Genomic DNA, 27847 nt, shown 5'->3' on the forward strand with positions numbered 1-27847 from the left:
AGCCTTGGATTTGTTGTTAGCCACGTGTCTTTCGTTTGTGTAAAAATGGGAGACAACGGGAGAAATTAGAACAGGAGAGGAGCCGGCCCCAAATAATTCTAACCAAATTTTGAAGATGGTCAAGTATTTAAAATATCTTTTTATTTGAAGCAGAAGATTTCAATTTCCAGACAAAAACTCGAGGTCAAGTTTTAATTTTCATTATTTTAGGATTTTATTTCTTGAGTAATTCTACACAAACTATTTTACAAGCTTTTTTATAAACTATTGATGTGAAAAATTCTTATTGAAATTAATATTTATAATAATAGAGCGATTAAATTTTTATGTTAGCTTTTATTGAAATTATTATTAAACAGAATCAAATCAAAACTAGAAAGAACTCACTCAATCTAATAAGAAACAGTATATTAAGCCAATTATGCTAATGATCCAACACAAACTCTAAATGTTTATGTGTATTCCCAGAAGCCAATCATTCCTATAAACTCCAATTCTTTCTGCAAGAACATGATCAATCACAAGTCATACACGAAACATTGAAATTTGAGATTCCATCTTATTCTCTTTTCCCAATACATTCTAAGCAATCAAGCAGAGGATACAAAAAGTATGAAACGCATGCAAGATTAAATAACCATAAACAAAATGACCAATCACCAAAACGATAAATACCCATCAAAATCAAACCCCAAACAAACACAAATCCTCACGAAAAATCAATAAAAATGTGAACTTTATCAAATTCTTCTAACAGAACAGAGGGGGAAAAAAAGTCAACTTGGAAAGAACAAACCTCACAAATGCCATCATCAAGCAATTTTGGTGAAAAAGTGAAGCACAAATCAAAAAAATTTAGGGAAATTTCAAACCAACTCTACAGTACCTGAAATGGGTTTCGTTGTCGCTGTGTAAAACCTTTTACCCTGTGCTGGCGAGGTCAATTAATGGTGAGGTCCTTTCTGAAATTGGAGCAAAGTCGAAGAAAGAGGAAAGAAAGCACGGTCAAGAGAGAGAGAGTGAATGCAGGATAGCAAATAAACAATGGATTTTTATTGTTTGGCGAGAACAATTCCCTCACTAGAGCTGGTGAGGTACCATTCATGGCTTAGGGATCTGTTTCTTCTTTTGTGGGTCTTGCTTAGGGTTTTGTTTAGTAATCGTCGCTCTAGATAGGTTCTTGTAGATGGTTTGGAGGAGAATAATTTGAGAGAGACGAAACTGAAGAGAGAAGCGTAGACTATAGAAAAACTGAGAGAAAGGAGAAGGAAGTCAGAGACTCAGAAACTGAGTACTCCCCAACATGAAGATGGTACTCCCCAAAGTGGGAAAAAATAAAGGAATAGTACAATGTGACAAAAGTGCAATTACATATGATGTTGGTACTCTATAATATGATAATTGAACCATTAAATGTGAGAAAAAAGAAAAGAAAAAGAGAACCACCGAATATGACAAAAATACAGTTATATGTGATGTTGATATTGCGCAATGTGAGGATGGTACCATACATATGATGTTGGTACTGCACAATGAGAGGATAATACCATCAAATATGAGAAAAAAAATAAAGGAATCACCGAATATAACAAAAGTACAGTCACATGTGGTGTTAGTATTGTGCAATGTGTGAATGATACCATCAAATGTAAGAAAAAAATAAGAGAACCACAAAATGTGACAAAAGTATAGTCACATGTGATGTTTGTACTATGCAATGTAAGGATGGTACCACCAAATATAAGAAAAAATAAGGAAACCACCGAATGTGACAAAAGTACAGTCATATGTGATGTTGGTACCAGCCTCACATTGCGTAGTATAAGGATGGTATCATAAAATGTGAGAAAAAAAAAATAAAGGAATCACCAAATGTGACAAAAGTACAGTCACATATGATGTTAGTACTGCACTTTGTGAGACTGGTACCATAAAATGTGAGGAAAAAAAAAATAAGGAAATCACTGAATGTGACAAAAGTACAATCATGTGATGTTAGCACTGCACAATGTGAGGAGAGTAATATAAAATGTGAAAAAAAAAAAGAACTACCAAATGTGACAAAAGTATAGTCATATGTGATATTGGTATTGCGCAATATAAGAATGGTACCATCAAATGTGAGAAAAAATAAGAGAAAATCATTGAATGTGACAAAAGTATAATTAGATGTGATGTTAGTACTGCATAATAAGAGGATGATACCATCAAATATGAGAAAAAAATAAATGAACTACCGAATGTGACAAAAGTACAGTCACATGTGATATTAGTACTGCACAATATAAGGATGGTACCATCAAATGTGAGAAAAAAAAAAGAATCACCGAATGTAACAAAAGTACAATCATATGTAATATTAGTACTACACAATGCAAAGATGGTACCATCAAATGTAATGTTTTGGTAATTTGATATAGCAGGTTGCCTACTAATAGAAACCGCACCCCAAACAAAAAGAGGGGTAATGTAGAATTACCCTGCAAGCCTTACAAATTTACACTTCATTATAATTTATTTTATTTTTTAATTTCTTTAATTAGATTGCAAAACTGACGCACGAGCGGCACGATACATAAACACGTTAGGACTTATAAAAAGAGTTAAGAGACATTCTCATTAGGATTGCTCTCTTCCCACCTCAAAACCCGACAACTACCACAACCGCTTAGTAATGGCAGGGAAAGCTTAATTGAAGTGGAAGCAATTGGACATGAGCTTACAGTTATTAGGGTCTACCCATGTCAAAATCCATGGATCATTTTGTGGCAAGCCCAACAAATAGATTTGCACCTTTTCAAGAATCTAACCAGAAATCAAGGCCATCCAAAAAAATTTTAAATTGTAACCAAGAAATAAAACCTTATCATTTATGTTTTTCATTCCACTAGAATGTAATTTCGAATTTCTAAAAAAAAAAAAGTAGACGAATTTCATTTACTTTTCTCATTTTCTTATTTCTAATTTTAAGCCCTTAATTATAAACACAAAGTCACAACAATTTCTACCCAAATATATAAAACCATCGGCATACCAGTCCCGATTCTTTTAACAAAGCGGATATTCTAATTATTCATCACAAAGTGAAAATTCAAAAAATTCAGGTACAAAGTTATCTCCACTTTTGTGTGTATGGGATCCAGTTACGTTAGCAATTAGCTCACTTCTCATTTAAAAAAAAAAAAAAAAAATGATCGTGGTGCAGGTCCGGGTTCAGCTGCGTTGAGATTCGCACCACTCAACGACAGCAACAGCACTGGCACGAGCACTGTGTGTCTAGTAATGATAGTTGGGTTCGGTTAACGTGCGTTTTTAAGCCACATATTAACCTTTCTATTTTTAAAAATATTTTGTCAAAAATTAAAAAAATTATCTTTATTTTTTCAATTTTTGAGAAAATTTTTTTCAAAAATAAAAATTAATTTTTTTGAGAGGAAAATGAAAATTAATTTAGGCCCTTGGTCACACATCAGTAAAATCCATGATAATTTTAACTGTTGTTGGAGTGGACCAGTGGTCAGGTTGAGGAATCTTGGTCTTGCTGCTGCTACTCAGGGCCAGATCTTCACTTCATCATTTCCTTCTTCTCCGTCTGGCTTCATCACCATCAGGTTCTTTTACTAGTTCCTCCTTTGGCCTTTGTTTGATACAATTACATATCAGATTAGCCAGAATATGATAAGGAAAAAAAAAAAAGTAACTAAATGTGTATATACACGGTGCATACTCATATTAGTTTTGTGAATGATTGATGCATTTTTGAAGTTTTGAACTAATACACGCGCATTAATTCCACCGCATTCACTATTGGCCAAATTATATCTTTGTTCCATAAAGTTTAGATCATGAGTGATTTTAATCTCTGAAGTTTAAGGTGATCATTTTTTTAGTCTTGACTGAAAATTTAAAGTGATCTGGTTTATTTTAGTCCCTAACAGACTTAGAGTGAAATTTAAACTTTAGAGACTAAAATTGATCATGGGCTAAACTTAAGGGACCAACAATGGATTTAAACCTTAAATTTTATCCTTTTGTCAATATGGGTAAAGAAAGAGTTTCTCATATGATTGTTGGTCCCTTAGGTCATGAGCGGGTTTAATCCTTGAAGTTTAAAGTGATCGCTTTTAGTCCCAAAAAGCTGTGATCTGGGCTAAATTTAAGGGACCAACCATGTATTTAAACTTTTAGTTTTCATTTTCTGTGTATATGGGTAAGGAGATTTTTATTAATATCTGAGAGTGATGAACCGTTGCCTGCTTAAATCTTTATTAATTAATGTCATCTTCAGCATTATCGTCCTCTGCTGTGCTGTTTGGAAAAATAGAAATTGAGAAGAGAACAGGGGAGAATACTAATAGTACATGTCGGGGAAGGATTACTTATGCAAATTTTGGCTTGCAGAAAGAAGAGGCTTAGTAGGAGGTTGATTGGTGAGAGGTTGATATCTAAAATGGCTGACCATGAACAAAAGGCAGTCACTGCAGATGTCTCCTCAGGGGATATGATTTTTCAACCTATATTGGAGGATGGAGTCTTTCGATTTGATTGTCCTCCAAATGATAGAGATGCAGCATATCCTAGTTTATCTTTTATAAACAGCAAGGATAGGGAAACACCCATTATGAGTCACAAGGTGCCCTTATACACTCCGAAATTTGAATGTCTTTTTGAAAAGCAGATTGTTAAAATTGAGGTCAGTTCCTTCATTGCTTTCTTTGATTTGGTTCTCCACATTTCTTTTTATCTCTTTTCTAATGCAATTTCAAGTCTTACATTATTCCTCTTAATTGATACAATGGACTTTGCTTCTAATGTAGCTTCCTTCTGGTACCTCCTTCTATGGGACTGGAGAAGTTAGTGGACAACTTGAGCGGACTGGAAAGAGAGTAAGTCAATTTGTTTGATATTCCATCCACGAAAGCTCTATACTTGCTCTACAAATATTGAGCAGTTGCCTTTCTTTTAGGTTTTTTCTTGGAACACGGATGCATGGGGTTATGGTCCAGGAACTACATCCTTGTACCAGTCTCATCCTTGGGTGATGGCTGTTCTGCCCAATGGGGAGGCACTCGGGGTGCTTGCTGACACAACACAACGCTGTGAGGTACTGTGACAATTGAATATATGGAAATAAAACTTTCTGAAATCTTTATAGTTATACTTTATAGTTTTTTACGTATCTATTGGTTGTGTGTATCTTTTCATAAACAGATTGACCTGAGGAAAGAATCGAGGATACAGTTTGTTGCTCCATCCTCATATCCTGTTATTACATTTGGTCCATTTCCTTCACCCACTGCTGTCTTGATAGCTCTATCTCATGCAATTGGTAATTTCCTGACCCATCTTAGCTATTATTTCTTTAGTCCTCTTTATGTATAATTTCAATTAATTTAATGTGGCCACAATTATCAAATTGATTACAGAAGAGCTTAAAATTCATTGGTTGAGGTGTCTTATACTGCATAGTATTAGTCTACCTAGTTCTAGTGTGCTTTACTCAATGATCATATATCATTACTTGTCTTCTAATATTTGCTTTACTTCTAATTGTGAGACTCCATTAAAATTTCAACAGTGTGAGTCTTCTAGAAGAACTTGATAAGACTTCAAAGTTTCTCTAATCTATATAATAAGAATGTCTCTTTTCAATTGAATCATATTCTAGCATGGATATTTTTTTTTTTAATGTTTTTGTGTCGCATTATTTTTTCGGCAAGAACTAAGTTCTACTTGGATATATATATCAAATCTTTGCATTTGTGTCTTGTTCATGAAGAAACAAAATTACGTTATTAACAGTAATTATTTGACTACCACACAGTGCAACCAGTATCTACTGACTTGTCCTTTATTCTCAAAATTTATCATTTTGGTAGTGAGTTATATATGCTGAATAACTGATTATTTTTTCTTCAGGATCTGTATTTATGCCTCCAAAGTGGTCCCTCGGCTATCAACAATGTCGTTGGAGCTACGATTCAGACAAGAGAGTTCTTGAGGTTAGTAATTTCTAGTTTACTCAGGTTAATACCAGCCTCTCTCCTTCCTGCATGTATTTGTACATGCATGCTTGCAGTAAATCATGTTCAAGTACTACATAAGTTCTCTTAATTTTTTAAGTTTTTTATTTCCTGAGTGATATATGTGAATAAATTTGACTATACTGTGAAGAATACAGTATATTGTCAAAATTCTTGATTTATTCTCTAAATCTTTTCTAAGGATAAAGCAAAATGCTCATATTGGTTAGTTCATTGTTTTACAATCATGGACCCTCTATGGACGATTCTATTTTGAACATTATTATAATAATAATTATTATTTTTTTCTTCATTATTGAACACCTTACTTTTGCAGATTGCTAGAACATTCCGGGAGAAAGGTATACCTTGTGACGTAATATGGATGGATATCGATTACATGGATGGCTTTCGGTGTTTCACCTTTGACAAGGCATGTCCTCCTTTAGTGTCTTCTGTCTGACAATTCCATAGGCATAAATTATTAGCTATCTCAGTTGAATTTAGTCATATTTTTTGTTCCTTGGAAATGGATTGGCTGTTCTTGATTAAATCTATATCCTTTTCTTGATGTGGAAAAATGAATCAATATGTTGCTCATACCTTTTTCTTTTTGGGTTTTGGTCCCCAACAAATTCTGAAGTTTATCCATTTTTTCTTCCGTCATTCAGTAATGGAATAATAAATCATGGCTTTTTTACTTGAGTAATCCATTGCTTGTGGCTATTTCCTTTTTTGTGTTTGTTATTTACAATAATCTAATTTTACTGATAAATACATTTAGTGTTTTCATGGTAGGTTCTATCTTGCTACACGCTACTACAAAAAGTATTTAATTTCAAAAAGCGGTTTGTATTGTGACTTGGAAATGAATTAGCCATCTTGCATGAAATCTTTTACATCATTTTTTACATGAACAATAAATCATTATGGTATCTTTCAGGACCGTTTCCCAAATCCAAAATCTTTGGTAGATGATCTTCACCAGAATGGTTTTAAAGCTATCTGGATGCTTGACCCAGGGATCAAGCATGAAGAGGGTTATTTTGTCTATGACAGCGGTTCAAAAAGTGATGTCTGGACTCAAAAAGCTGATGGAAGGCCTTTTGTTGGTATATTTTTCTATATTCACCAGTACTTAATTTTGACAGTTGATGTGTTAAAATATTCCAATCTAATTTCAGGGGAGGTGTGGCCTGGACCCTGTGTTTTTCCTGACTTTACGCAGTCAAAAGTTCGTTCCTGGTGGGCTAGTTTAGTTAAAGATTTCACATCTAATGGTGTTGATGGTATATGGAATGATATGAATGAACCAGCTGTTTTTAAGGTAATTCAATAATTCCTTTTAGTGCTTGCCTCTTTCATTGTTATTTGAACTAATTATTTTTCTTTGCAGGCTGTAACAAAAACGATGCCTGAAAGTAATATTCATAGGGGAGATGATGAGCTTGGAGGTTGTCAAAATCACTCTTATTATCACAATGTATTACTATGTTACATGCTTTTTAAACCTAGTTTGTATTTGCTGTTGGAATGCGTTTGAAATTAATTTCTTTGGTCCCATAGGATCCTTTCTATGAACTTGACTGGCACAGCAAATTATGAACTTCTCTCAGATAAGGGTTTGGCTATTACAGGTGTATGGCATGCTGATGGCAAGATCAACATATGAAGGCATGAAGTTGGCTAATGAAAATAAGCGTCCTTTTGTCCTCACCAGAGCTGGGTTTATTGGTAGCCAAAGGTATGCTGCAACATGGACAGGAGATAACCTTTCAAATTGGGAGCATCTTCATATGAGTATATCCATGGTACTTCAATTGGTAAGCAATTAGGAGTTTACACTTATGTAAAGAAAAAAAAAATTATCTTTGCAGTCTGTGCTGTTTGCCTGAAGCAAAATGGGACAATTGAATTCACTTTTGTGCCTTCTTGTGTAATTTATGCTTTTGCCTTTCCTGCCAACTTTCCACAAATCTTTTCTTTGATCCAGTGGTCTTGTGGAGAACTTTGGGACTGTCTACATTGTCGTATGTGCATGGGAAATCAAACTCATTGATGCAGCCATGAAAAATAGGGGTCAAGTTGCTAATCTTAGGATAATTTTTGGTTTTGTTGAGTTAAATGCTTTTTATTTATAGGAATTACATGCAATGTTGGATTGAGACAAGTCTTAAATGGTTTGAAGTCAAGTCATTAGGAGTCTAGGGCTACAACAGTTTCCTGATTTGGATTACTGGTTTGAAAGTTGTAGGTGTATTTTATGAGAAGGGGAAGATCTGGCATATAATTTTACTTTTAGGGTTATTGACTTGATTGAGTTTGGTCTAAGAGTATTCTAATATTGGATTTCTAATAGTGTTAAGAACTATTCTGTTTGTTTCAATTTAGGAGTCCTGTCCAAGAAAGTTAAGAGAAAGTTTTATGAATATGCTTTTTTGAATATCTTAAATTTATTTATCCCAACTTTAATTTAGATATTTTTCCTTTTTCTTCCTTTTCTTGGTTCAGATTTGGACACAATGAAATGTTTTTTGTTTCCATATAATACTTCGGATAAGTTTATTCATGTTCAACTTTTTCTAGTATTACTCTACTCTAACTTTGGTTTTAGTTTGTTTTCAGGGACTTAGTGGTCAGCCGCTTTCAGGACCTGATATTGGTGGGTTTTCTGGAAATGCAACACCCCAGCTTTTTGGAAGGTGGATGGGTGTAAGTGCTATGTTTCCTTTTTGCCGCGGGCATTCTGAAACTGACACTATTGACCATGAACCCTGGTCTTTCGGGGAAGAGGTTTGTCCTCCTTTAGCAATACAGCAATAGCTTATGTTGAGTATGTGAATGAGCCTTTTTAACTTATTGATGATTGGAGTGCATCATAGTACCACTTCATTAAATGCAGACATATATTTTCATTAGAACAACATATGATAACTGATAAATTACCAGTTGTCCTAAAAACTTAAGCTGTTAGGAAATAAAGAATTTAATCATTATGTGGGCCCAAAATCCTTGGGTTTGAACTCAGGATCACTTGCTCCTATTCCATGATAAATTATTGATTATCCCAAAAGCTTAATCTGTTAGAAAATGGTGAATTTAATACTTAACCATTAACTAAGATAGTTTTATATTCAACATATTTATGCCTAGTGTTTCAGCTGTTTCTAATTCCTATTTTTGGGTTTGAAGAGATCATCATGTAGTACATAGAATTTGAGTGAGGTTAGAGTATGTTTAATGTCATTTGAGTTTTCTTTCTGGTCATTTGGATGAGTGCTTAGCCTATTTGCTATCATCTCAAAAATGTGAGGAGGTGGTTGGGGTAGGGCTATAGCTCCCGATATTTCTAAATGGAGCCATATCTTTGTGGTATCTATATTGAATACTAATAGCTCTCAGATACTTCCTGATATATTTTATTTCATAGACGTACCCAAAATTTTAGAATGATATTTACATCTTATAAAAAATGTATACACTATGTCTTGGATGCTCTTGGACATGTGCCAATGCAATAATCACCTTGAGTAGAATGAATCACGTGTTTTCAAGCTACAGTTTTCCACCTGAATTTTGAGTGAGTGGTATACTGCATAGTTGGAACTATTAAAGCGCACACATTTATGAATATTGCACTAGTATATGGAGAGCTTAAATCTAATCAGACTAAACTATTGGAATTTGGAAATGACTTTTTGAAGTCGTATATTTAGGTACTATTGATTGCCACCTATTAAATTGCTGTAAAGTTCTTTAAATTCATGTTATTCTGTTGTGGCCACAATTTAGTTCAGAACTTACTTCAGTTTTGTTCATTAGTGTGAAGAAGTTTGCCGCCTAGCTTTGAAAAGGCGTTACCGCCTTCTGCCGCACTTATACACTCTTTTTTTTAAGGCTCATACAATTGGTACTCCAGTGGCGATGCCTACTTTTTTTGCTGGTGGGTTCTTGTGCTGTCGAATAAGAAATTCCATTTGATGGAATTTGTGAAATTGATCACTTTATTTATGGGGTTTGATGTGTGTCAATTCCTTTTGCAGATCCGAAAGATCCCAACTTAAGGAAGCTTGAAAATTCTTTTCTTTTAGGACCAATTTTAGTCTATGCAAGGTTTTCATCTATTCCTTCACAGATAGATTATTGGGTGATTGTAGAATGTATTCATATGTGTTTATATGGTTCAGTTTCTTGCTCATTCTGCTACTTGGATTATTATAGTTAACATACACTTTGTTTCTTGCAGATTAACATTTGACTTTGCATCTAGCATACTTCCTATGTACTTGATGCATTCTTTTTTGTAATAGAATTGATTACTTATTAAAAAAATAAAATAAAAAATTAGAACTTCTAGAATCTTTGAACCTTAATGAAAGAATTTTCTAAAGATAATGCTGGGTGGTTGTCTTCAATAAGTTAGCTGGCCAAACATTGTCCTATTTCTCATTAATACATCCATCTGATGGCATACCATAGTCTTTTTACAATCTTTATTCCAGATACCTCAATCCCAATAAGGTCAATACCTAATTTCATTTTTACGAGATAAAACAAAGCCTTTTTGTGTAGCAACCATTACAATTAGAAATTACTACTACTCACTTCTATACTTAGATTCTTGTGATATCTGTGATTCTTATCTGTTGCACATAACTTTATCTAATATTATACAACATATATTATTTGCATTGCTGAGGAAAATAAAAACAGAAAATGTGAATGTGATGTTATTCCATATGTCCTCTTGATTTTGAATATTTAATTATAAGCCTTTACCACATAAAGTTCTATTTGGTGCTCTCTGGTTTTATTGGTATACATTTTTTGTTTTTTGTTGCTGAATACCTATACATTTGACCCATACAGTTTGTACTAACATCCTTGACATCTTGATTAGCACTATGCCTGGTCAGGGTTTGGATAAATTGGACTGTACATTGCCTAAGGGAATTTGGCTGAGGTTTGACTTTGATGATTCGCATCCGGTATCTTTTTCTTCACTTCTTGCCTCCATTTTTTTTTTTTTTTGCAGTAAAATGTTTTTTATTGTTGTTTTCTCATTTTAATTTTTTGTGGATATGTCAGGATTTGCCAGCATTATATTTACAAGGTGGATCGATTATACCTTTGGGTCCACCTCATCAGCATGTTGGTGAATCTAATCCTTCAGATGACTTGACACTTCTTGTGGCTTTAGATGAACATGGTAAGTTTGGTGCTTTCAATATTTTTAGGAATATATGTAAATTGTTCACTTGTTGATTCCAGTAGTTTCAAGTTTCAACTGGCTATTCTCCAATTCAGGTCATGTTCTGAAGCCTGCTTGTTTACCTGTGCTGTTTTAAGTCCGAGTTTTCTGTCCACAGTATTCAATCTTGCATGGATTGTTTAAAATGATAGATTGGCTTTAAAGACATCATTGTATGGTCTAAGGACATACTTCTCTTTTTATTTACAGGGAAAGCTGAAGGTTTTCTGTTTGAAGACGATGGTGATGGATATGAATTCACTAAAGGTGGATATTTGTTGACACACTATGTTGCTGAACTTCAATCATCAGTTGTTACTGTGAGAGTTTCCAAGACTGAAGGATTATGGAAGAGGCCAAAGCATCGTATGCATGTGCAGTTATTGCTTGGTGAAGGTGCAATGGTATGTCTTCTTTTTTTGGAGGGACAAGGCTGTACATTCCTGAGATATGCATATGGTAGTAAACCAACATAGGTGGTCCTCTGTTTTATTTTTATTTGTTGATTTTTTCAAATCTGGGTACCTTCAACAGCTTGATACATGGGGCATGGATGGAGAAGTGCTGCAAATTATGATGCCTTCAGAACAAGAAGTGTATAAGCTGGTTTCTACCAGTGAAAAGTATTACAAGACTTGTTTGGGTAATACAGCTTCTGCAAGGCAGTGTGCTAGCTCACATTTTTTTGGTTACATGTGCATAATAGTCTTGCTAAATGATAATATGTTTCCAAACAATTAGTCTATATCTACTTATAAAAAAAAAAAAAAAAAAAAAAAACAATTAGTCTATATCCGAACCTTCTGCTATGAGGAAATTTAAAATATTCGGGTTGGCTATGCGTTATATATATAATGATTTCTTGTGTTTGTACATAGGCTTTCAAACATAATTTTTCCTAGAGTTCTTGTTAGATATATATTATAATTTCTTGTGTCTAGATATAGGTTTTCAGACATTTTTGTCCCTCAGTTCTTGCCAATATTCTTCTCACCCACCCCCACCCTCTCTTTTTATTTTTGGGTGCGGGGATTTGGGTGCGTGAGTTCATGATTTGCATTTTTGTATTGCATTCTTTTTCTAAAGAGTATCTAATACTATCTGTATGCTTCTTCTCACTAAAAGAATTTTTTTAATGCAATTTATTAATTTTTATTGGTTGTTAATTGCAGAAAATGCTAAGTGCATTCCAGATATAGAAGATGTTTCTGGACAAAAGGGAGTAGAACTTTCAAGGACTCCTATTGAACTGAACAATGGTTATTGGATTCTAAAAGTAGTTCCATGGATTGGGGGTAGAATTATTTCCATGATGCACCTTTCCTCAGGTAATTCTTTTGAATTGGCACAAGCTCAATATTTTTGAATTTGTTCCATGATAATATTTGAGAATAATAGCTCCGATTTTAGAATCAATTGATTCAGAGCCATATTCAGGGATGGCTGTACCTTGAGATAACATGATACTTGATGTTTGTATTAAGGAATATACAGGACAACCTTAAAAGAATTGGTATGGTATATTTTGGAGGTAGATAATAGATTATGATTTGTCAGCAATTATTACAATCAATATTATGCCATACATATTTAACTATTTGCATGGGCACAACTACCAAGGCACTCTCAGTTGTAGGATTTTACAAACTGGTGTTATCCTGGTTTAGCGCCCAAAAAGTTTTCTTGTCAACTAAGCATTCTGCTATCTTTTAGGAAAAAATTATGGAAAATATTTCTGTGCCTTTTCCGCATTTGTTTGTCATGAGCTTCTGTGTTGCATATAATCATGCTCAACAAATCCTCTAAGAAACTCCTTATTAGGTCTGTACTTCCAGTAAAGTAAATATTGCTAGGTACAATTTATTGTTTTATTGAATATGAATTGAGTATCAAAGGACCATTTAATTTTCCTTTCTCTAATAGCAAGTTTGTAAGATGCTAATTTTGTTTAATTTTTTCCCAAGAGTAATTTTTGTTGGTTTACATCACACCTCAATTATGAAGTCTCCCCAATCCCAACCTATTTGGCACTTTCTAATGATTAAATTAGCTTAGTAAGTCTCATGTTAAATGGAGAGAACAGTAACTGCTGATCAAATGGTTCATTTGACGTATATCATATCATGTCATATATATTGTAATCATGATTACTACATCATCTTAAGTATGCTAATTTATATTGTTGTAGAATACAGTATCCACTCTTTATGGGTAATGCTTCATTTCTCCTCCATGTAATCATGAATGTAGGAACGCGATGGCTTCATAGCAGGGTTGATATCGATGGTTATGAAGAGTATAGTGGCACTGAGTACCGGTCTGCTGGATGTTCTGAGGAATACAATGTCATTGAGTGAGTTGCTAACCTATTTTTTTGGTAACGGTCTTTATAGGAGAAGTATAAGTTTAAATGATCCATATAGAATTTACAAATTACGTCTATAATTACTTACTAAATGTAAGTAGTCACTCCAATGTTTGTCAAGGATTTCATGTATGAATCAGCAGCTAATTTTTATTATTAATGATATGTTTGTGTTAGCATGGTTGTGTTATGTGGTGAAAATAGTTCGGATATAGAATCTTTCACTTGGATCTAGATACTCTTCTATTAGGTCCAGGATCTCCTGCTTTAATATCATTTGATGCAGTGGATGATGCTTAGATATGGATGTGGTTCAGGAAGTTACATTTCTTGCTAATTGACATTAACAAAAATGTTACAAAGAAATGCCAGTAGTAAAGCTGCATATTATAGCAAAGAGAGGAACAAGATTGAAGTTGAGCTATAGATATAAATCTCTAGCTTTAGGAGACCAAAGAAATATTCCAAATTTGGATCGAATTCAGTTTTGGCAGGATCTCTGCAAGGAAAGCAAGTCAATCGGGTATTGGAGGTCTTGTTGGAAATCATGAGGGAATTTTTCTTTTGCTTCCTTCTTGAGATCGATGGTGATGGGTTGCACCAGCAAGGATGGACAACGTCTTTAGAACTCAACTGCTGATTATTTGAGGAAAAAAAACATTATTTTAGTGAGTTGGTGTTGTTTGTGTAAATGGGTTGGGGAGACAGTTGATATTCCCCTTTTGCCAAAGAATTGTGGGATATGGTTTTGGCTGTATTTGGAGTTCAGTGGGTGATGGCTTGGGGGCTTATAGATTTACTTGATTGCTGGCAAAGCAGATTTAGGAGACATCAGAATTGTGAGATTTGGAAAGCATCCCTTATTGCTTGATGTGCTTCCTTTGGCGGGAAAGAAATGCTAGAAATTTTGAGGGTTGTGGATTAACCATTCAAAGCATAAAATTGCACTCTCAAGACTTTGTGTGAATGGATGACAGCATCAAGAATCTTTCCTTTCTCCAACTTATTAGAATTTATAGATCATTGTACTTTTAGAGCTTAGTTATGATATTGATCTAGTATACGCCCGATGTACTTGGTTCATTCAATTTTTCTTAATAATTTTTTTTTTTTTTTTGATAGGTAATCAGAAATTTATTAATAAAGAGAAAAAAGAAAAGAAAAGTACAAGTTGTTCATGATGATGAACAACAAGAAAAAAAGAACAAACAGAACAGCAAAACAAGAAATCAGGAAACTAAGCTAAGGGAAGACATAAACTCAAAGAGAGAAGAACAATCAGTAAAACCCCAACAACGAGTGCAGAGGCACTAAGTACCAGTTTCGGTGTCGCTGCGCTCTCTAGCGACTCGAAATCACCACACCTAACACCATTCGAGCACTCGCCTATTACCCATGATGTCTGAGCACCAGATTTTACTTGTAAAGAACTAGGCTTGACCAAACTGCCCTTCTTGAAAGAAGGCACTTGCACCACGGGTTGGGCTTGATCAAGCCCACCTTTTAGTTTAGTGACTACTGGCCCACCACCAACATCCTTGGGCCAGCTGATCTCCTTAGCCCTCAGAAAAGTCACTACACGTCTTCCTCCTACTGGCTTGCACACCCTCAATGCCAATAAAGAAGGAGTCAACTTAAACTTACAAGCCCGTGTGGGTCTGCCAGATAGAGCTGAAACATTGTCATTTCTAGCTAAACCATTTTCAAAAGAAACTCCATGAATCACGTTCTGCCCCCATTTAGTTCCATTTTTTTCAAACTTCCTAAACTTCTGCTGATTACCATAAACAAACATACTCTTCCCACTCCGGCCATCACTAGCAAGCTGGCCACCTCCACCACCATTAAAAACAGAAACTTTGGCCAAAGAGACCGGCTTAGCACCAAAGCAAAAATTCCTAAGCTCATTCTGAAACAAAGACCAACCAGCTCCATTAGAGCTTGCTGGTATCATAAGACAACCTCCCCTAGACCCACCAAAATAAACTGCAATAACAACAAACAGACCAGCTTTGTTAGATCTTCCACAGAACTCTAACAACTTCCCATTTTCCCTAAATCTCTTACAAAGTAAAACATGGCCAGGCACCCAGTCTCATATATCTTCGAGACAAGTAAGTAACCACTCTATGCCCCTACGTCTAACCCAAATAGAGCTCTTAACATTCCGACGTGTCTCATGTATGGCATATGAATCAGACCGCCCCCCATCAAAAGAAAAAGAAAAAAGTTTTGCATCAACATGAAAAGACCTCTTGCTACCCCCAAGGACAAAGGATTGAGGTTTAGGAGGGATGTTTAGAGAGGTTTCGATGGAGGGAGGACATGGTAAGGTTAAAGGTGCAGGTACAAAGGACGGCTGTTTAGGCAGAGCTTGGTTTGACCTCTGAGGTGGTGGGGGAGGGGATGGCAAAGGCAGTGGTGGAGGAGGGAGATAAGGATATGGGAAAAGCCCGAACTATGGAGGAAAGCATATGGGGGAAGGAGAGGGAAAAAGTGAGGGTGGAAAAAAAGGAAAGAAAGAAGGTGATGGTTGAGGGAGAGGGAGAGGGTGGGGATGGGGTGGAGAGGCCGAGGATGGGGTGGGGGAGGGGGGTGAGGGGGAGCATGCATGGTCTAGCAACCTCAAATCACCCCGTCTACCATGTACCATATATCAAATAGTCAATCACCAAAATTTGTCAATCTAGTTGAACAAGAGTGTGTGTGTGTGTATGAGAGAGAGAGAGAGAGAGAATTAGAAAAAGAAGAAAGTAAAGGGAAAAGCTTATTTAGTTTTGATTAGCTTTTTGTTTCCCTTAGTACACTGCTAGTGTACCAGGGGAGTAGTGTTTTTTTTTTTTGATGATTTTTAATAAAAATTATTATTTATCAAAATTTTTTTTTGACATTTTGAGAGAGTCCATGGGACCAATGGAGATGGATTTGGAATGCTAAGGTACCTTGAAAGGTTGCTTTTTTTACTTGGGAAGCAGAATTTGGTAAAATTTTGATAGTGGGTAATCTCTGGAAGGGAAGTATGGTAATAATAGATTGGTGCTATAGTTCAAGAATAGTGGGGAGCCAGTTGAGCACCTTCTACTTCATTGTTCAATAGCTTGAGATATTTGGTCGTTTGTGTTTTTCTTATTTGAAGTAGTTTGGGTTATACCAAAGACTGCAGCAAATGCTAGTGTCAACAGCACAAACAATCCAAGATATGGAAAGTGGTTCCATTGTGCGTCTTGTGGATAATTTGGAGAGAAAGGAACAATAGAATATTTTATGGTGTTGAACAACGCAATCATTTCATTAAACAATATTTTGTCGGATTCCCTAGCTTGTGTTTTTGCACGGCTGCCTCAAAGGGAGAGTTGGTATTAGTAGCATTATTGCTACAGTTCCTTTTTTTTCCCTTGGAATACTTGTATAATTCCATTTATTCTTGAAGTTTTCTTTCTTTGTAGGCGTAAACTTGAGCATGCAGGAGAGGAGGAATCAATTATGTTAGAAGGTGATATTGGTGGTGGATTGGCCCTTCAACGGAAAATATATTTTCCAAAGAATGATCCCAAGGTTTTCCGAATTGACTCTAGCATTGTTGCCCGTAAAGTTGGTGCTGGTTCCGGTGGGTTTTCAAGGTGAAAATTTCTGTCTTTCTCTTTTCCTTTTTGGCCTGTCAAGAATGTTGGTAGTGTTTCTAACACTCTGATGGAGAATTGTGAAAATGCATATGTTTTTCCCTATTGAATTGCTTGACATATTTATCCTCCCAAGTCACTTGGTCAATGTTGCCTGGGTGATCTTGGTGTTAACAGTTATCTAATTGCTACAACAATATTGTCAAATTTACATGTTTTCATGTGCACACCTTGTTTGTCTTTTAAGTTTGTTGTTATAGCCTCTCAGAGCTCCTTGACAGAACTCTGCAGTCCATTGTTAGTAAGGCACCTAATCACATTGTATGCTAACATTGTATAATCAAGCACACACTAACACCCCACCTCCCATATAGTCCCAAAATTGACCATTAAAAGGAAAATGGAAATAGAAGCAACAACAATGTGTATGGAATGCACTTAGGGTTTGTGTTGATTTATCCAGGGGCGGAGGCACGTTATGCTTTGACCCCCCCCCAAAATTTTTTAAAACCTCTATAATGGTAGGAAGAAATAGGTCTCACACTTTCTCATTTAGGAGCTGCCCCCCTATGAGAAAAACTTGGCCCCTCCTCCAATACATAGCCATAAAAATGCCCCACCCCAAATTCCTACTTTTCGTCTTTTTTACTTTTCCTTTCCTTCTCTAGGACATGTTAGCCATATCCCAATTTATTTTTCTTGAGTGAGGCCATATCCCATAGCTATTCAAAGACCTTTGTTGTACTAGTGTGGGAATTATCATTAGAGAGTAGAGAGACTGTGAGGGTACAGTATTAGACTATTAATAGGAATGAAATTGATTTTGAATTTAGTTTGGATGAATGAAATTGATTTTGAATTGATTTTCTACCATAGTAGTCTAATTTGGTTGAATTTAACTGCTATTTATTTTATGGTTGCTTATAGTGACTTTATTATATTTAATTTCTATAAATATTATTTCTTGTAAATGTAGTCTAATTTTGGTTAGATTTAATGTTTTTTTCTAAAACTAATGTAGGAAGACATGTATATATGTATATATGTCATACTTTGTATTTTTCTCTAATTGCAAATCAATATGATAATATTACCTCGGCCCCCCAACCAAAAATTTCTAGTTACGCCCTTGGATTTATCATTTTGGTTCTTGAAGGTTTGGTTGCTGGATTAAGGTGTTTGACCTTAGGGATTTGCCTAGATCTTAGGGGTATAGTGGGCTAAGTATTTGATAAAGGTTCTTGGTGAGAAATACGCTAGGATTTGTTGAAGATGAGAATACGGTTTTGGTTATGCATGAGAATGATGAATGGGTTGTGACTCTTTTGAGAGAGTTACCTTCTCTAAGATGAGATTGCTTCTAGGGAATCTCTATCTCCAAGCAAGACTACAATAGTGAAAGCAACAGCAAGTCTATTATTCCACTTGATGAATGAAATGAAAATTACAAGTCTATTTATAAATGACTAGCTTTGATCTAATTGGCTGACTTGGCTCAAGATTATTGGCTAACTAATTTAACATATGATCATTTGGATTTACGCGTGTTTAATGTGATAAGTGTGCTTAAATTCTAACTAACTCAAGCTAGTCTATGTAGTAATAACTAACTTGTAATTAACTAACCCTAATAATGTGCACTCTTGAAATCACATCCATCTAAGCCCTTGATTGTCAACTCAAGGCCAAACCACTTGCAGGGGAGTGAGGGGAAGCAGCCGTGTGAAAATGTAAGCACTCAGAGTTCCAATCGGCACTTCGTGTAGGAAGAGAACTACCGAATGGAACTCCCTGACTGCTGATCGGCATTCTAGGGTCTTCCCTAAGTGCTGATCGACAGTTAGGAACAGTTAGGGTCAGAAGCTCTAAGTCTTGAGTTTCTGTTTTATTTGCGACCCAAGACCTTTTGAAAAACTTAAGACTGATACTTTGCTGGAGACTATCAAACCCAAAAGCTTTAACTGTCAGAAGTGAGCTAACAATGTGGAACAAAGTGTACACCAACAAGCTAATCTGTCATGGTGGTCTGGTTCTAATAACCCAGTTTGTGATAGCATGTGCACAGTTTGCAGTTTGCATAGCATTTCATTGTGGATGTTGTGGTGTTGTGGTTGTTGAACAGGAATGCATGTCTCAAAGGTTTAGAATTTGAAGGTCAACTTGTTCTCCATAATTATCCACATGTTACAAGACAGAAACTCCCAAACCTGCGTGAAGCTTGCTGCTTGGTGAAATATGCCAGAGCTTCTGTTGGGCTGTATGAGCCTTTTTAAGTAGCCAATCATATAACATTAGGGGGTACAAAAGGTTAAAAGAAATGGTGATTTGATTGAACCACACCACCCCCCCCACCCCCCCCCCCCCCCCAAAAAAAAAGATTACCTTAAATGTTTGAATTTCAAGTTTATGTATTTTAAAATAATGCATAAAAGATGAGTTTCTAGATTAAATAAATTTTTTTTTATAAGTAATAAAAATATATTGAAAAGAAGAAGGGTGTCACTTGAGTATACAGGCAGTATACATCAAGGACAAAAACAAATCAAGTGCATAAAGTACAAAAGTCCATGAAACCATGGACTAAAGAAAAAGAACGAAAGCCTAACACTGAAACCCAATCCAAAAGAGTCTTAAGGAAGAAGAGTTTCAGATCTAAAACCAATCTCTCTAAATCCTCAAAATGCTGGTTATTCCTCTCCCGCCAAATGCACCACATCAAACAATGGGGCATAGCCATCCAAATAGCAGCATTCTGATGCCTCCCAAACTTTCCTTCCCAACAAGCCAACAACTCCACTGTTTTCGACATAATCTAGTAAATGCCAAACAAAGTAAACACCATAAACCACAAATAAAATAAGGCAATGGATAAGGAGATGTGGTCTACTGATTCCCCATTTCTTTTACACATACAACACCAATCCAAAATCAAAATCTTTTGTTTCCTAAGATTATCAATAGTCAAAATGTTCCCCAAAACTGCAGTCCAAACAAAAAAAGCAACTCTAGAGGGGACCTTAGACTTCCAAACAGTCTTCCAAGGAAAAGACTAATCGAAACTTTTTGTCAGAACCTAGTAATAAGAACGAATAGCAAAACCTCTTCCTATAGTAGGTTTCCAACACATCTTATCGGCCCCAACTCCTCTCAAAGAAGCTCCATAAGTTTTGGACATTAAACTGTAAAAGGATTCCAATTCTCAATCTTCACTGTATCTTCTAAAATTTAGATCTCAGAAAAGAACACCGTTCGGGAACTTCATCAAATCAACCACATAGGCCTCCTTATTTTGACTTAAAGAAAAAAGTCTCAGATAGCGCACACACAAAGAAGTGTCCCCACACCATATGTCCTGCCAAAATCTAACATTAAACTCGACCCCAACCTCAAATTGGATGTGACAAACAAAAGATGGCCAACCACGGCTAATAGACTTCCACAAACTCACTCCATGAGGGCCAGTAATGGGAAGAGAGCACCAACCTCCCCCTTTTCAACCACACTTTGACCCTATCACTCTCCTCCACAAGGCCTGTCGCTCATTCCCAAATCTCCATAACCATTTTCCAAACAAAGTTTTATTAAAACTTCTCAAACTTCTAATAGCTAAACCTCCAGAATGAAGAGGTGCGCAAACCATAGCCCATTTCACTAGGTGAGTTTTTTTAACATCCCCCATACCACTCCAGAGAAAATTTTGTTGAAGTTGCTCAGTACAATTTGCAACCTCCACCAGAAAAATAAGTTGGAAGATTGGACAAAGTACTTTTAATAAGAGTAACGTTACCTCCTTTGGAGAGATACAGTCATTTCCAACCTACTAACCTCCTCTTCATCTTCTCAATAATTGGATTCCAAATAGAACTATCTCTGACATTAGCACCCAACGGACAACTTAAATATTTCATCGAGAGCCTTGCTTGCACCCTAGCACATCCACCATATTTGCTATATTTGGAACCACACCCACAAGGACCAATTCAGACTTACCCATATTAATTTTCAACCCAGAAACAACTTCAAACCAAAACTGCACGCCTTGGAGAAACAGAATCTGACCAAGATCAGCATCACATAAGACCAAGTTATCATTAGCGAAGAGAAGATTGGTCACCTGCAAAGAGTTACCTGTGGGACCCACCCTAATACTAGACATGAGCCCATCCCTCACTGCCTTATCAAACATTTTACTAAAAGCATCCATAACAATGATAAACAATAATGGGGATAATGGATCGCCTTGTCTTATACCTCTAGAGCTTTCAAAGAAACCACACGGAGTTTCATTAATGAGAATGGAGAATTTAACAGTAGAGATGCAGAAGAAAACCCATCCTCTCCATTTTTCAGGAAAACCATAACGATCCAACATATAAATGAGGAAGTCCCAATTCACATGATCATATGCCTTCTCTACATCCAGCTTACACAACACCCCAGGAACTCCTAATTTCAGCCTACTATCCAAGCATTCATTGGCAATAAGAACGGAATCTAAAATCTGTCTTTCTTTGACAAAAGCATTTTAAGATTCATAACAATATCCCCAAGCACCACTTTCAACCTGTTAACTAAAACTTTAGCAATAATTTTGTACACTCCCCCAATTAAACTAATAAGCCGAAAATCCCTTAACTCCACTACATTAGACTTTTTAGGAATTAAGGAGATGAAAGTAGCATTCAAACTTTTCTCAAACTAAGCATTATCAAAAAAAAATATTGAAAAACATCCAATTGGCACAAAATTTGGTTTGCATGTTAAGAATATAGAAAACATGTGATATAGCAGTGTGAGATTTAAAATTTTTTTATCCATTGAAAATTTATTAAGTTGTGTAACATTACTTAAAGTTACTTCATGAGCAAGTTGATCTTGATCCTTTATATATATATATATATATAATAACGAATTTAATTAATAAATGAAGACTCAAAATTGAGTCCATCCTACTGATTACAAACGAAGGTTTACATGGTCCATGACAACTAAACTTCATACAAAATATATTGATGTCGAAGAACAAATGTGAGTTGGTGGGTTTATTGATGTCGGCAGTTTGGGACTGTCAAGAATTTGGGTTTGAACTTTGCTATGTAAACCAATTTGGAGCTTGATGGCTATCATCAGTTGTAGAAGTTTCTTCTTCTTCTTCTTCTCTCTCTCTAATTTTTTATTTTGAATGGTTGGTTGAGTGGGTAGGTCTCACCTGGTTCTCAGTGTGTTGGATGGGCTTGACAAACTTGGATGTTTGGATTTTACTATTGATGGTTGCGGCTTGAGCTTGTGGTGTTCAGATTGTGTGATTTGAGGCTTCTGATGACTGAGTTCACAATGGGTGGCTTGTTAGATTGTGTGATTTGAGGCTTCTGATGACTGAGGTAACAATGGGTGGCTTGTTGGATTTTGGATTGTTATAGGTGGTGGGTTTGTGGTGGTTTCACGGGTTTGGGGTCAAGGGTTATGGTGGATTGGTTGTAAAGATCTAGTTTACTAGATCAATTTTTGCTCTGATGCCAAGCTATGCAACACAGAGTTGCAAAGGGCGTGTCTGACACTATTTTTGGGGCCTTTAGGTAGAGTTTCAACGATTACAACAAAGAATGAAAGATACCATGTAATCAATTAAAATTAAATTCATAAATAAAATCCAAATTAAATTAATATTACAGATCTATGAAGAAAATTGGCAACCTATTCTTGTTTGGCTTTTAATCAGCATTGTCATTCAACAAAGCTCTCTTAGCTAGCAGTTTTTCTTATCCCTTTACTGTAACCAACTTTTTAGATGGAAAGATTTTGATACATTTAATTTTCATCATACTTGATTCTAACTTTGACTCTTCATCTTTTTGACTCTATTTCTGTCTTTGAATTCATGCATAATTCTTGGTTTTGCTTTTGTGTTGTAGACTTGTTTGCTTGAGAGTACACCCTACATTTGGTCTCTTGCACCCAACAGAATCGTTTGTGTCATTTACTTCCATTGATGGGTCCAAGCATGAAGTGTGGCCAGAATCTGGGGAGCAGTTTTATGAAGGGAATCTACTTCCTAATGGTAATTTTTTTTTTTGTGCACTTTAATATCTTCAATGCCATTATAGTGAAACTTAAAGCTATTTTATTGTGATGAGGGTATGAGAAGTTCTTTGGGAATAAAATAAATGGAGGACATGTTTTCCTTTCAAAATCTGGTTATTTCTTTTCATACGCTTTGATGTAAAATGTTCTGAGTTTTTTTCCCAATAATGTTTTTAGAATTTTTATTTTTTAAAACTATTTAAGTGATTCTCTAGCTTTTAATCAAACAAACAAATGCATGAGTAGATGTCTTCCAGCTCCTATAAATTTTATACTGGAGTTACTTTTTGCATGGCAATGTTTGAAGCTGGGATTTCCAAACCTAAATTGAATCTTTAAGGAATTTTATTTTTCTCATAGCCAGTCACCAAGTCTAGAAAAGGACGGTTGTGGTAGGTTGAAGGCCAACATAAAAAATTGGTAACTTTTCTTATAATTGGGTCCATTTAGATAGAAGTTGGTGTCCCTTACTAACAAAGTGTTGCATCAGACTTTGAAGTTCGGATGTAGTGAAAAGTGAGCAAGAGTTAGCTAGGTCTAGCTGGGGCATTCCCTGTAAGCAGCACATTACATCACACCATGGTGTAGTGAGTGGCAAGGGTTCTTGCACTTTATGTATGGGTGAGGGTAAAAGAATTTAGTTCAAGACAATAAGATTTTTTTTGTAACTTGGAATATAGAGTTTTTAACAGGGAAACTCATGGAAATGATAGAGACAATTTGTAGGAGAAGAATAAGCATAGTGTGGTTACTGAAAACTAAGTGCATAGGTGAGAAATCTAGAGGAATTGAACATATAAGATCTAAACAATGGTATACAATAAAAGACAAAAAGAAATGGGGATAGAATTTGCAACAACGTATAATCTTATATTTGCACACACTTGCTTTAAGAAAATGGATTCACACTAGTACTTTCAAAAGTGGGACAAACATTGGTCAAATAGATTTCATCCTTAAAAAGTTGATAGTATATATTGTAAATAATGCAAGATGATACTAGGAGAGAGTATAACCACTCAAACTTAGATTGGTGGTACTAGATATCTGTATTAGAAGATTGAAAAGAAGAGATATTAGAAAGAGTAACACAAGAATTAGGTGGTGGGGTTTGAAGGGAGAGAAACAAGTTGTGTTTAAAGATAGAATGATAGAAAGCAAGTGAGACCTAGATGAAGATTTTGATAGGACGTGGAATGAAATGACCAGTTGTATTAAAGAGTGCCTAAAGAAGTTATTGGAGAATATAAAGGGTGTATGATATTGAGTCATTGACCACAAAGACTTGGTGGTGGAGGTCCCAGCAGCATTGGGAAAAGTGAGTGAACTATACAAGTTCACCTAGATGTAGAGACAATGTCGTTTATGTAAGTTTGGTAAAAGTAGAAATAAAGATGAAAAAGTTGTAAAATTGGATGGTCAAGAGATACCAAAGAGTGAGTGTTTTGATATGTTGAATTTGTAATTCATAAAGATGGACAGATTGAAGGAAATGTGAATCATAGGATCAGGGCATGGTGGATGAAGTGGGGCAACGTATTTGGAGTATTGTGTGATAGTAAATTCCCACTAAATTAAGTACAAAGTTTTTTAAGAGTGTTATAAGATCAATTATGCTCTGTGGTATTGAATATAAAACTATTAAGAAGTAACAGGTTACTTATAAAAAAAAAGTTAATAAATAAGAAGTAATAGGTCATGTCATCAAATAAAAGTACCCAAAATGAGAATGTTAAGATATTGGAAATATAAAGAAACATAGGATACGAAGTGAAGAAATTCATTTAAAGAAAGCGATCGCATTTATTGGTGTTGCAAAATATGATGTTGAATGGGATAGAATGACAAAGAAGAATACATGTCGCCAACACTGATTAGTTTGTTGAGTATCTATAGTTGATCCAAGGTTTTGGGGCTAAAGCTTTGTTGTTGTTAAGTTTCTGAATAAAGCTGTGTTGCCAGAAATATTAGACTAATAACTTGAAGAAAGGATGTCAGCTGTAGTTTCTATCTGTCTCCATTGCGGACAAGAGTCATCAAATTGGGCGCGGATGCTTGGATCTGGATGAAGAAATCAAAATATGAATTTCAAGTCTTAGAAAGAGCTTAGAGCTTGAAGAAGGAACAGCACATTGGCTGCTTTGTTTGGCTGTAGACTTGAGTCATTAGAGGGTCTTGAAGTAAGGATGAGTCAATTATGCATATCTAGACAAAGTATGGTATTTACAAACCTAAAGCCTTTTATTTTTCTTATATATATAAAAAAGAAAACCCTAAGAGTTAGGACTTATTCTCAGGAATATCGTTACACTTAGTAACACGTATAATTATTATGTCAGAAATTGATAATGCTTGGTTTGAAAATATTAGCTATGCTCTATGCTTACCATGGTAGAAACTCATTACTCAGTTGATGGAACTGAGACAAGATATGCACTTTGTTTCCAAGTGTTATAATTATATATCCCACAATTAATCCTAGATTACATGCCCAAAAATATCTAAGATTACAGTGGATGAACAGCAACGAATTTGATCCACTCAACAATAGAGAAGAAACTGGTATAAAATGAGCATAAACTACATATTAATTGAATATCTGTAAATCATACTGGGTATTGTATATATCCTTCTATATAAATGCTCTTTACACATTTTAAGGTATGACCAATTCAATCTGTAGTTAGTGACTGCCATATATCCAAAGATTGCTGATACAAGTTTTATAAGTTATTGCTTTCTCTTCTCTGAAATATATTTTCTCAGTTCACATTTTTTATAAGAAGCTGCAATTACTTTTAAAAGCTATCCTAGGACTTCTTCTCAAAAGCCACCAAAAAAGTCTAAGCCACTTCACAAAATTGGCAGAAAGCTAAAGCACTGTTCAGCTTTTTAAAGGCTGATGCAATCCTTAAGAAACTGTGAAAAACCCCATTATTGGGCCTGACTTGTTTATTAGTTAACTCAGTTTGTAGAAATTATTTTCCTATCACATTGATCAGAAGTTGGTTTCTAACTTTCTATTGCCGTTGTTGTTTCAGGTGAATGGATACTTATTGATAAATGTCTGGGCTTGGGGCTAGTCAATCGGTTTAATGTCAAAGAGGTTTTCAAGTGTCTCATCCATGGGGGAACTGGGACAGTTAATTTGGAGTTGTGGTCAGAAGATAGACCTGTTTCAAATCAATCACCTCTCAGGATCTCCCATGAGTACGAGGTGATAGAAATCCCAAAATTGTGATCTAACATATAGATTATAGAGTTGCTATCAGAAGATTCTGTATAATAAAACTTTTTAAGTATGTCTTGGATGAGAATTAAGTGATAGCCTAGCAATAATGACATTTTGTTATCTGCCTATTTTAGAAAAAAAAAATTATGACTTTTGTAACGAGCTTGAAATCAAACTTATATTCACTTTAAAATGTGTCTTACATTTGGTTATCAAAAAAAAGGTCTTACAATTACTGCCCCGGGCTACCGTTTCCTTTCAACATTTTTTTGACATCACACCTGACATCATAATGGGGTCCACCATATGAACTCTCTTAATTTCACCGGTACATGCATCCATGATCGATCCCTATAATCCTTTAACAGGTGCTGCCTCTTACATGATGAGTGAACCATCTCGAGTCTCGACTAACTTTGATCAATTAATAGTGCCAATCTGACGTCAGATAGAGTATGAGGTTTAATTTTTATGAATAATGCTAGAAATAAAAATTATTTTATAAAAATTTTTACAAACTGCTGATATGATAGATGATTATTAATAAATGAAAAAAATGATATTAATGGTGGGTTTAAATGAAAACCAATAAAACGTTGGCTCATCAACATTTTGTAAAAATGTTGTAAAATAATTTGTGATTGTAGCATTATTCAATTTTTATTATTTGTTAATTTTTAAACTTATTTTTCTGTAGTTTTTGTTATTTTATTTTCTTGATTTTGTGTTTTTAAAGGCTTTTCTAGTCAAAATAGAATCCTATTATGGTCAATTAGGATTATTTCCAAATAAAACAATATATATATATATATATATATATTATGTGTGTATGGATTCTAGGATTTCCTTGTGGTATCAATGAATCCCTTATGGACTTAATGGTTCCGCTGTGCTAGAACAAGATCTAGTCCTTTCACGCTTACTATTCTGAGTCAATTTGTATAAGAATTTGTTAGTATCTTGAAATAGTGAAAGGCAATAGTAAAAGTGTAAGCCTTCTGGATGGCAATTCAAACTAATGGTGAGAAGATTACTTGTGAACTCAATGAGAGTTGAGACATGCTTTTCAAGTTAGATTTGAATTGAATAACAAGAAGGATAACAATCACGAAATATGTCTCACAATTAGCTTATTGGTTATCACAATTCCTTTCTTGAAATTTATAAGGATTATAGATTTTTTTTTTTTTTTTTTTGAAGAATTGTAAAATTTAATGTCTGTTTTTATAAAGAAGAATTCCTTAAGACTTGATTTAGAGGATTTTTTTTTGATTA

The 27847-nt window shown here is 35.0% G+C and overlaps 1 protein-coding gene across 3 annotated transcripts; it reads left to right on the forward strand.

Annotated features, from left to right (window-relative positions):
* Positions 1-3423: 3423 nt before the first annotated feature.
* LOC115976025 (alpha-glucosidase 2-like) lies at positions 3424-26734 on the forward strand. 3 transcript variants are annotated; one of them, XM_031097095.1, is made up of 23 exons: positions 3424-3611; positions 4402-4693; positions 4818-4886; positions 4967-5104; positions 5212-5329; positions 5920-6002; positions 6361-6456; positions 6967-7135; positions 7208-7350; positions 7420-7506; positions 7661-7846; positions 8649-8816; positions 9846-9966; positions 10067-10136; positions 10924-11011; positions 11112-11232; positions 11485-11678; positions 11809-11917; positions 12447-12602; positions 13525-13627; positions 17086-17259; positions 23172-23317; positions 26382-26734. In XM_031097095.1, exons 1-23 carry the CDS (start codon positions 3439-3441, stop codon positions 26579-26581), a joined length of 3204 nt encoding a protein of 1067 aa, XP_030952955.1. In that variant the 5' UTR covers positions 3424-3438; the 3' UTR covers positions 26582-26734. The 3 variants fall into 3 exon arrangements, with proteins under 3 accessions (XP_030952955.1, XP_030952957.1, XP_030952956.1); XM_031097096.1 differs by lacking the exon at positions 3424-3611 and having other exon boundaries at positions 4601-4693; positions 4818-4888; positions 4968-5104; XM_031097097.1 differs by lacking the exons at positions 23172-23317; positions 26382-26734 and having other exon boundaries at positions 17070-17158.
* Positions 26735-27847: the final 1113 nt, after the last annotated feature.

The sequence above is a fragment of the Quercus lobata genome, chromosome 2, assembly GCF_001633185.2.
Source record: "Quercus lobata isolate SW786 chromosome 2, ValleyOak3.0 Primary Assembly, whole genome shotgun sequence".
In the NCBI taxonomy this organism is placed as follows: Eukaryota; Viridiplantae; Streptophyta; class Magnoliopsida; order Fagales; family Fagaceae; genus Quercus; species Quercus lobata.